Source organism: Empidonax traillii, unplaced genomic scaffold (assembly GCF_003031625.1).
Source record: "Empidonax traillii isolate 1590-97213 ecotype Southwest subspecies unplaced genomic scaffold, ASM303162v1 scaffold801:size538433, whole genome shotgun sequence".
Lineage (NCBI taxonomy): Eukaryota > Metazoa > Chordata > Aves > Passeriformes > Tyrannidae > Empidonax > Empidonax traillii.
Window position 1 is genome coordinate 114,007 of NW_020955994.1, and position 11,614 is coordinate 125,620.

The following is an 11,614-nucleotide window of genomic DNA, read 5'->3' on the forward strand; positions in this document are numbered from 1 at the left end:
TTCTTCCTCTTGCAGTCTTGAGGATTTTCTTTAAAATTCCCTATTCTATTTATTATCTTCTGTAAAGGCCAAATTCTGTCCCTGCAACACCTTCACCGAAAGAATAAAAAAAAAAGGTAAATAAAAGATAAGGTGAGTTATCTTCAGGGAGTATCAGTCCAGTTTCTGAACTGCATGCATTTCAGACACACTGTCTTTGGATAGCAACACCACTACCCAGAAATATTGAGAAAACCTCTTGAATCCACTGGAGGTGAGGAGCTGGACCCACCAAGCCCACAGCAGTTAGAGCAGCAGAGCTCAATATCAGATATGAGGCCTTACAATTGTAGCAGTTCTGGTAAAGTCTAAAAATCAGGCAATACATCATTATCTTTGGATAACACTATGCACAATGTATTAAAATCCATCATGATTCATACAGTAACTTTGGTACTGAGATGTGACTCTAAAACACATTTCCCAGAAAGTATCCTGAGGCAACCAGAGGACAATAAGAGAAAAATGAATAAGCTACTTTCCCTGGCAGCTTGCCCTAGCAAGTTGTGCCTTGCTTTCTTTATCTGCGTGACATCTGCTCTCAAATAATCAAGGCATCTCTATTTAAATACATTTTTAACATTCCTTTAAAACTACTGACACCAGAACTGAATTCAGTATCAGCCCCAGCTGATGTCAGGTTAGTGAATACGGGAATAGGAACCTACTAGTTACCCCATCAGCTGGGGCTGATATTGAATTCAGTCAGATCTTTCAGGTGTAGCACTGAACTGTGAGCTGACAGTGCACTCTTCAATTATATTATGTCTCTTAAAACATTTTTCAGTGCTGACTGCTTTTTGGAAAGAAGTATTTGCTCGTTTTTATCTCCTCCAGTAACCATAACCACACCATGTGGTATATCTTGCATATCTTATTCACAGATATGCAACTCTTCCTTGAGCTGCTTTAAAATACACTATGTCCAGGTACGGTTCAATAAACGATCCAAGACAGCCCACACTTTCAGTTGTTTTTCACCAATTTCCAGGTCATCAGAAACAACTGTATATTTGCTCCCGAATACCTTCAATGATTCCAGGTAAGATCTCCCTGACACTCACCAGAAATGTCCTTTTTGGTAACTCCCAAGACCTATCAGACAGTTGTTAGTTCTTCTTAAGTGTTTAACTGAAACTAAATAGTACTCATTTCCTAATGAGAATGCTGTGCAGCTGTAAGAGCTAAATGCCTCACAAAACTCTGTGGTTTAAGAGTTGCCTTGACAAACCAATTCCGTAATATTTCTTCAGGGAACTAGTTCTCAAAATCATAGTCATGCCTTAAGGTGTATGAATCATACTACAGTCACTTTCTTTAGATCATCACTAGGTCTTCTTCACTATTTAACTCAAAATCAATTTTGGAATAAATCAGCTCAAAATAAGCAAGTTTGGTCCATTTGCCTTCCTTGATATTGGAAGGACACTGGCACTTCTGTCACTTTTTGGTGTTTCCCTGACATAGCAATTTAATTAGAAGTGAATTTTGGTGACTCCAAACTATGTCAGTCAAGTCTCCTAAAACTTTTGATTAGATGTCTAGAGGCCTGGAGGCTTAAAGCCGTTTCTCGCAACAAAGAGTTGGTCAGGCTTCTACCTGGGGACTGAGAAATAACTCATTTTTCCTAACAGATCATCCAGCTTGCACTGAACACAGAACAGAACATGACATAGCAGAATATGAATTTCCTTCTCTTGTCATTATTGATAATCTACCATAGTTCAGAAAAGGGCCCATTTAATTTCTAGGATTTATGATAATCAGATAGCCATAAGCAGTCTCTCCAATGACTAACAAGATAGATAACACTTTGGACCAGCCATCTCTCCCCCTGCACAAACTTTATTCAGTCCTACCTATCATTTATCCTGCCCAAGGTGCCATTTGCTGCAGGTGCACATCTCCCTCTTTGCTTGCCTGCTTAGACCCCAACTTGTCCTCTAGGCCAGGTCCTTGATCTTGTTGCTTATCAGTTTCTTTGGCACACCACTCCCTGCTAGTCATTTGGGATTTTACCATAATTACCACTGATTTTAATTCAGCTACTGATCTTACCTTGTCCTCTAGTTTGGTGCAACTTTGAACTGTCTCCCTACTCAAATCCTGTATCCTACCATCACTGTTTCCCTAGCGTTGGTTTCATCAAGTCCTCAGCTTCTGCACTTACCTACCTACTTCTTCATTCCCATTCCATTTCTAACATTGCCCTAGACATCTGCCCCAGTGACTCAAGCCCTGGGTTATCATCACTGACATGGTAAATAGACTACTATATAATATTCTAAACTTAACAGGAAAGTTCACATCAAAGGAAATGGAAAATATCAGTAGTTACACCAATATTTATATGTGCAGTATCTATATCTGTCAGATACATCAGTGATAGCTTTGTTTTTATTACATTTCCATCTTAGCAATATATAAACAAAAATATACAGACATACTGGTTTTATTGTTTATCTTTCAACATGGGTTCCAGTTTGTTCTTCTTTAGGGAAGAGTCACAGATTTGCATGTAAATGTTGTCTTAAGATGTCAGGACTCCTAGTCATCTATTTTCTCTGTTGGAAGTAATGTACTAATATATTTATCAATTTTTAAAATACAGCCAATAAATACAACATTTGGCTGGAATACAAATCAGCATTTTCATATAAAATATACAGTACCGTGCCTTCAATATAACAGAACCAAATGTAAATGACATTTTTATATTTCCCCACATCAGGCTGATAAAAGATTTTTATTAGCAAATTTAAATTTTTTTACTGGTACGTGATCCAAATTTGTGAGTCAGGACTGTTGTAACACTTGTTTACTTCTCAGCTAAGACGGATCTTGCTTCCTGCCATCCTTTGAGAGAAGCTTAATTTGTCATGAGTTCATCTTCACAGGAGATGTGGCATCTCAGAGACTCTCATCTAAGGTAGATCACTGAGTTCATCTTTCTTCCACTACCTTTATCTAGTTTTTAAAACCACACAACCACACTAAAATAAATGAAGTCACAGCTACCACTGGCACAGATAGTGCATTCATGTCATGGGTCAAATGGTAAAGATGCCAGGCTAAAAAGTCACTGAAATATAGAAGTGAGCTCCAGCAATGGACTGCTGGACACACAACTCCATCTTATTTCTTGTACAGGGCCCAGGACAACCACACAGTGCAAATGAGAAGGAAAAAAACCCTACACACTAATCATGCATCCTGTGAGCATGTGAACATGGGCAATTCCTGTAAAAACAATGAATCCCTCTAGGAACAATGAGAATACTGGTTCTAGAAGTATTTGTAGAGCTGTGTGAATCCTTCCGTTCCACTGTCCTATTTTCAGCTGGGATACAATTCATCTTCTTCCTAGTAGCTACTACAGGGCTACAGTTTGGATTCAGTATGAGAATAGTGCTGATAACACACTGATGTTTTGGTTGCTGCTGAGCCGTGCTTCCACTGAGCCAAGGACTTTCAGTGTCTCGTGCTCTGACAGTGAGGAGGGGCACAAGAAGCTGGGGGGGAAGCACAGTCAGGACAACTGACCCAAACTGGCCCAAGAAATATTCCACACCACAGAATGTCACGCCCAGCATATAAACTGGGGGGATTGGCCAGGAAGGGCTGCTGCAGCTCAGGGATGGGCTGGGCACTGGTCAGCAGGTGATGAGAAACTATTGTGCATCACTTGTTTTTCTTGGGGTTTATTATTCTCTTTTCTTAATTACTATTCTTATTGTATTTTATTATCATTACTATTATTATATTTACTTTGTTTCAATTATGAAACTGCTCTTATCTCAACCTACAAGTTTTTTTTCCTTCCCTGCTTCTCCTCCCCATCCCATGGAGAGAGGGGGACGGAGTGAGCAGCTGTGCAATACTTAATTGCTGGCTGGGCTTAAACTCCTACATCCTCAAACTACCAAAGAATACTAGAGCCAAAAGAAAAGAAAAACAAAGAAGGTAAATGGTATTTATTCTGGCCTGTTTTTCTCAGCAAGGCAGGGCAGACTCACATTATCCAAGTTCTTTAAATCTTTATTGACCCCCGTGCATTATACAGACAGCTGAGGTGTCTGACTGAACTCCTTTAAATTCAATCTATAGACGTTTAAAGCAATCGGTCTTTGTTCCTCTCTGTGATCTTAATTTCCCTCAGGGAGTACAGAATATTAACCATTAGAAATCACTCCTGAGATCAGCTGTGTCCAGTTCTTTTTGGTATTGTTACAAGATTAGATAACGACTGAATTTTACTTAGAGATAGCCCATAAAAAGCATTCTCTCTATGTATCTCTTCAGTCTAAGTGGAAAAAGAAATATTATTATGACTTTCATAACCCCAAATTATTTTCCCTAATGAATATATAATTTATATAATAAAATAATTATTAGGTTATTAAAAAATTTCAGTCATTTTAAACTATTGATCAAAACTGCCATACATGTTTATTTCAACAAGTTATTAAATGCATGAATATGCAAAATTAATCTTATTTATATTAACAGACAACAGAGCTTTACCTCCTTTAGTTTAATGTCAGTGGCACTGAGAAGTTATCTTAATATATAGGAGGGTGTCATCTGAGTTTTTAACTCAAAAATCAGGAGATACGAATACAAGGTCTGCCTGCACCATAAACATGCCATCCTCTGCAACAAGCAATCACGTCATATACTCCTGCCCAAACTGATCAGTGCTGATTTTGAAACAAACAAGACTTTGGCTTTCATTTCTTCTGTCAGAAGACCATCTCTATCAGAAAGTTATTACCCTGCTCCCTTAATAATTAGAGATCTTCCTTCAAATAAACACCTGCCCAGCCGATTTATATTTTTTCTTATGTCCACAATTTTTTTGTGCCTTAAATGAAGTTTCTTCTTCCCCCTCTCCTTTCCACTGACAACCATAACCTCTGTTATCAGACTTTGCTTTCCTACATAACCAAAATACCTTTTAAACCTCCTCTTCTTTCTTCATTCATTTCACTATCCTATTATATTTCCACAATTTGCCTGTTCCTGCCTGAATTCATCTTTCATGAACATAATGACCACAGCTGCATAATGTTTCCTGTTCTGTACCAGAAAATATCCACTCTTTTAACCGAGCTCTAGGGATTGTTCTTATCTTTCTCTTCCCTCCACTCCAGCCTATCACACTAGTGGCTCACAGAACATCTGTAACCGAACACGGAACACCCAAACCTTCCTCTTTGTTTTCTAATTCTTACTGTGTGGTGTGCTGATTCTTTTCTGTGCTACCACTTTTGTGCCATCAGCAAATGTCATTAAATACTCCTGTTTTTTGTGCTAACATAAAAAACCCAAAATTCTTGCAGGTCCAAGATTGTGCTGCACAAGTGACACCATTTCGGGATGATCTCTCTTCCTGTCAGTTCAACCTGCTGATGCCTCCATTGGAACTGCTGGCAATTCCCACTCCCCAGCATGCTTCCCAAGTGCCAACACAAGGATTTTTCACCTGTTTGACCTCTTTTCCATTCCTTGATATGTGGTTTTACCAATCATCTTTACATCTTGAACAGCACCAACCATGCAGCTGAACTTAAATAGGCTTAACAACTGTGGAATAAGAATACGAGTTATTTCAAGACTCTATTTGTATTCTAGAGCACTACTGAGTCTCTTGCCAGTTTCCTCTAGTTGTTACAAACAAATCCTAAAATACTTTTCATTAATAGAAGAAGAATATCTTACTTCATGACCTGTGCCTGTTGCCCTGGAAGCAGCTGCTACCTAATAGTGGGGGGGTCCAGTACAGCAACTCATTTTCAAGAAGCTGGGGAGATTGTCTCGAAATAGAGGGCTGAATCAAGAGTGGATTTTTCCAGACTGTCACTGCTGATAAAATGAGGTTTTCAATTACAATGCTTAGCACAGAGCAGCCTGCCCAGGGAAACCTATGTTCCAGTGCTGCCAAGCAATATATGCTCAGCACTGCATTTGTCAAACCATTTCCTCTGCTAAGAGTTAATGTGTCAGTCTTGAAAATGGCTTGCTCTTCTACCACCTTTCCTGATGGAAATCTGAAAGTGCAACTTACTTCCTTTCGCAAAGCATCTTGTTGAGACTCTTGACTGCAAACTGAGTGCCTTGTGGGGAAAACCTGCTTTCTAGAAACTTAAAAATGCTGAGTGTTCCATCATAATTCTGCCTCCCTGGAGTAAGGAGGTCAAACAGGGAAACAACAATCATTAAACAAAGTGTTAAAAGGTGATTGCTGGGTTTAAGGACAGCTTAAACATGCTTGAAGTCTGAATGCTATTCTGAGCACTCAGGACTCTTTGTTTTAGCTTTGATTACACTACCAGGAGATGATGACTGCAACAGACTCTGCTGTGATAAAAGCAAAACCACTATCCTTTCTGTTACAGAAACAAACATGCAAAGAGCAAGTTTCACAGGAAGACTGACCAAGAGCCCATGAATAATTCCAGAAATGTACCCAAAGAGCAGCTTTCTGGATTAACTCTGCTGTAAATGCCAGCAACCAAACCCACCCACTGGTACCAATTCCACATCTCAGCTTTACCTGAGCTTAATCAAATCACTGATTATCTTACACAGATGCTTAAGAGCATCACAGGATTTTCATTCTTCATAGGAGCTTAATTCACTGTTTCCTTTCAAACACTGATGTCTGTCTGCACTTACCTAAGTACATTGTAACCAGTAAATCACACAATCCATCATCTCTTTGTCAGTATCCTACACCAAGAAGATCCTCTGAGAATATGCTCAGAATATAAAGGTCACTCTGAAAGTTGACTAAAGGCATGAATAAAAATAAAACATTTAGTTAAGCCCTTTGAAGAGATAAGGCTGCCATTACCCTTTATTGTTTAAGCAAGTTCTTCAACTGCTTTTCAACAATATTGTGACATCACATAGAGAGTTTAATGGCAGCTCTTGAGTATATACAGAATCAAAGCCAAAATTGAGCTTACTAAAGTTGCAGAAAGTTACACAGCAGTGAGAGATTAAGAATCATTACATACTTGGCAAACTGACCTATTTCCAAATGATGCTGTCACAGGATGATATGTGCAGTGGGCGTATTTTAGCCAACAAAAGCTAGCGAAGTGCCAAGAGCTGCTGAATTTCCTGTTAAGAATTAAGAGCCCCTCCACGCACATTTTCCACCACAATATATGGCCCATCTTTTTGTCAGCTCAAGTCTTTCCTGAAAAATTAGGGTTGAGAAAAAATCACCGGGCACCATTTCTCATGAAAGATAAGGAAATTAAAGGAAATGAAAGAAGATACAAAGTAAGAAGAGCTGATCTGAGGGTCCTACTGGTTAACGTGCATCTGAAGCAAAGTGCAATTCCAGTTTTATACTTGGTGCGTGAGTACCATGTAAAACGGGAGTGTGAAAATGTAAAAGTATGCGAGACAAATGACATTTTATCTTTAGACATAGTCATCCCTCATGGGTGTCATGCCTACTTATCAATTAATCACTAGAGCATGAATATCTTAAGACAAGGCTAAAAATGAGGGGTAATTTTTCACTAAATATGCTTGAAACAGCCAGTACATTTCACAAAGGAAAGAAGAGGTTTGTGATCTATTTGGGACTTGCTTCACAAGTGCAGCCTCACAGAACCTGAATGGAGATCCCTGACACTGACTGCTGTGATGACTTCTGCCAGCCATCAGTAGAAACCTCAAGGTTTAGTGAGTGCATTTGCCAAGACTCAGTGAGTTACCACTTCCTGGCTAAGTTAACAGCAACTGAGTAAGTATGAAGTTCTAGCCATTGCAAACATCAAATAAAATCTATTAGCATAAAACACATAGTCAAATGTAACTTGATAAGCCTCTGAAACTTGGCACTTTTGACTCTATGAGCATACCCTCATTGTCTTAGCTAGTACAATGTTGAATACATAAATGAAGTAAAATCAGTATTTCCTATCAGCTAGCAAAAGTAATGGGCCTAGGGAGACAAATGTGCCCTCTGTAGCTCAAAATGCATTTACCATACAGACGCGTAAGGCTGGTTTATGGAAGTCCACATCTTCTTGTACCTGAAAGTAAACTTACTGATCTGATGGTCATCTGCTAATATATGTTCTATCTTCTCAGTGTTGTAAGTGAGGTTATCTAAACAGCATTCTATCCGATCACCCATTTAACTGTACTGCTTTGCCTCATAGTAAAAGTTAAGCTGTCTCAATCTATGGAATGTTTTAAGATATTTTTTTCTTTTGACAGAATGATTTAAAAAAAAAACAAACTAAAACCCAAGAGCTTGATTTTCCTTAGTTAAGATACCCACAGGGGAAAACACTACATTCACATCTCAACCTTGTGATTCACTTAATGAGAAAAAAGACACACTACTTGGACATAGGCTCTGAAAGAAAAAGGCAGTTGAAGAAACTGTATAGCTGTTAGCAGGAAAAGATAAACATTTCATCACAAAAAGCAGTTTTCATTTCTTCTGCATGTACAGCTTATCTGCTTTTGTGCACAATAATGCTACTAAGACCTGTTACATACACAAATGCCATTGCCTTTGAGTTTGAACACCCAAAACAAAATGCAAACAGAAAAATGTCTTTAGGAGGTGGCATCCTAATAATTCTCAGATCATATATTTAGAGGAAACTGGAAATAAGAACAATATTTTTCAGCAAAACTCTCTTTACAGAATATGAAACAAGTAAAATCAGGAATCAAAGGAAGTTAGTACTGGGATTTTAGCAAAATTATACAGATAATTCTACTATTTAAATACAAAATGCTGAAAATACAAAATTGACATATAATTATTAACATGTTCCTGCATTTGGTTTTCCTCACTAAATTTAGCAAATTATGACATTTTAATGTAATAAGCTTCTAAGATAAAGTCAAAACCATGAATGAGCCATGGAAAGATCATTCGATTTTGATTTTTCTCCTTATTAACGATTAGAGTCTGATTTTGCTTACACTGTTAACTATGCAAGCTTCAAATATTTACTGTGGACAAAATAAAAATCAGCCTATTAACCAACAAGACACTGTTATGCCTCAGCAAAGAAAAAGACAACAAACATAATATGGCTAATTTAGAATGAAGAACAACAGCTGAGATAACTGATGAATTATAGAACCTTTTTGTCAAATTTTGATTGCACAAGGAAAGCTGCCAGAACAGTTTAATATACCCACAGTTATAAATTTATTTTTTTAAAATTATAGATTCATAACAGCCCCCCCCCCAAACTAAATGTAGGTCAAACTGTCAAAACTGCACTTCAGTCCTTGAAACTTTGCTGTCTTCATGATGCCCAGAGTGGCCCCCGTGAGAAGGGCACGAGAGTCCCTAATCTACATTGCTGAGCAAACAGAAATACAAAATTGACAATATAAAACTAATTACGAAACATTATCAAGAAACCTCGATGCAGCTACACAGTGGACTGTAGGGAAGAGATGGTCCAAGGAGATAGGCAGCTGTTTCCCTACACCATGTCTGTACTACAGAGTACTACTGAAAGAAGGGTGTTGCAGCCTACTTAAATCTATGAATATATCTGTCTTGAGAACATGTATTACAGTATAAATATCAGGACACTTCTGAGACACAGTTTTTGCAACCACTCTCCCATCTGTGATTCTTTTCACTTAAATTCTGTAAATGAAGAACAGCCTACCAAAGCCATTGCTGAATCACTTAGTTTCATATAGAAATTTACATCTCAGTTACTTAATTGGAATCTCCCAAGCGTCACTTGTGAATACTCTCCTCTGGTTATTTTGTTCAGACAGATACCATATAAAAGATTGTCAGAAATGCTTTTAAATTATTAAAATATATTGTTTAAATAAAGGGAAAATGCAAAAACTATCTTTCCACTCTACAGCTTGTGTTGTTATTGTATTACCTACTGCTCTTAGCAAGATTGTTGTTAAGATCTAAAATAACTTTCCATCTAAAGTTTTACTGTGGACTGGTGAAATAGAGATTTTCACATAAAATAAATATTTCACTTCAGTGCATGATTAAAGATATTATTTCATAAACAAATGCTTAGCATTTGTACCTGGAATTTTGCATTAAAATGGAGAAGATTCAAATTGTATTTGAATTACTAGGGTTATAAACTTTTGTAAACCAGGCCAGATCAAAACAGGTTTGAATTCTGTTATGTTTTGAGAGATGTCCAATTGGCATCCAAAAACTCAACAATTATCTATTTAAATCTATAAAACCTTACCATACACACTTAAAATTAATACTTCTCAAAAGATTTGTAATGCTCATTCTTTTACAGCTCTCATGTTACGCAGAAATAAACAATAAATGCAGGACAGCATCAAACAATTTTCGAGCTTTCTTAACATGTCTACATGAAGCTTATTTATCCTCTTCTTGGCAAAATTCCTTAATATAAATACACAGGCTTGCATATTTGCCCTGAATACCCAGTCAGTGCATGGATTATGAAAGAAGTGTGTATCCAAACACACTACAGGGAAAAAGCCAAACACCACAGCTACAGAGTATAATGTAATACTTACTATTTATATGTTTCTGAACGAATATATTCAAAAACATGAGATACTCCCAGCTGGAACTGGTCAGCAATAGGGGTAACCCAAGGATTGTTCTCTGCTTTGAAGACTTGCTTTTGACCAGTCAAATCCAAATTACCTGAGGGATTAAACAAAACAGCATATGAAAAATACTTGAAACATGAAAAATTTGAAAGAAATGCCCTGCTGTGAATATGAAAACTTTTCATTTGTTTCAGAGAGCACGACCATAATAAAAGCAAGTATTTCAGTCTTAACAGAGAGGAATAGGAGGACACAGTAGTTCCCACCATGACAAATGCAGTTCCACTCTATTATTCCAGTGCTGCTACACACTGCACAGCAGGGTTGAACTCCGCCCACTGCATATGATATTTATTCATCAAGTTAGTTTTAAGCAGGACCTGACAGTGCATAGGTGTTGGGCTCTCTCCACCAAGATCTGCAGGAACAAAAGGAGAATGATGCTCTGGTAGGAGTCTGCTCTGCTGAAGCTTGGCATTGCAAAACATTTCTCAATCCCTGCTCCAAGCAAAACACCAACAAGCAGTGCCCAACAGGCTTTTTGTCCTCTCAGTGCCAGCCTGTTGTCTGAACTGAGATCCTGCCCTGATCTGTAATTAGAGTGCCATACACTCAGAAACACAAACAAACAGCATCATTCTTGTAGCATGCCAGTTTTACCTATTCTGTTGATAGGAAGACTTAAGAGACCTATCAGGGGCTTGCTTGGGGTTTTCTGTTAGTTCGTTTTGTAAATGTTTACCACCCAACCCCAAAAGAGTCCACGCTCCACTGAAACTCCTCATGACTGTGGATACAAAAGGCTGAATTCCAGGACAATCTAGCATTGAAATATTTTGTGTTCTTTAAATTAAGAAATCTATGGTACATTTTCAATTTATTTTTGCGAATGTTATGATGAAGAGAGGCCTACCCTCCCCCGAGAAATCTAAAATAACTAAAAAAAAAAAAAAAAAAAAAAAAAAAAAAAAAAAAAAAAAAAAAAAAAAAAAAA

At 37.7% G+C, this 11,614-nt stretch overlaps 1 protein-coding gene across 3 annotated transcripts in view; it reads right to left on the bottom strand.

The window, feature by feature from the left end:
* The window catches only part of RSU1 (Ras suppressor protein 1), a 103,211-nt gene that overhangs the window by 48,815 nt on the left and 42,782 nt on the right, over window positions 1-11,614 (bottom strand). For all 3 annotated transcript variants that reach the window (XR_003573233.1, XM_027901611.1, XM_027901612.1), the window contains exon 8: window positions 10,582-10,714. Coding sequence is in view for 2 of the 3 variants with exons in the window: in XM_027901611.1 (XP_027757412.1) it covers window positions 10,582-10,714 (133 nt within the window). In the remaining variant the exon portion in view is untranslated. The remainder of the gene's footprint in view (window positions 1-10,581; window positions 10,715-11,614) is intronic.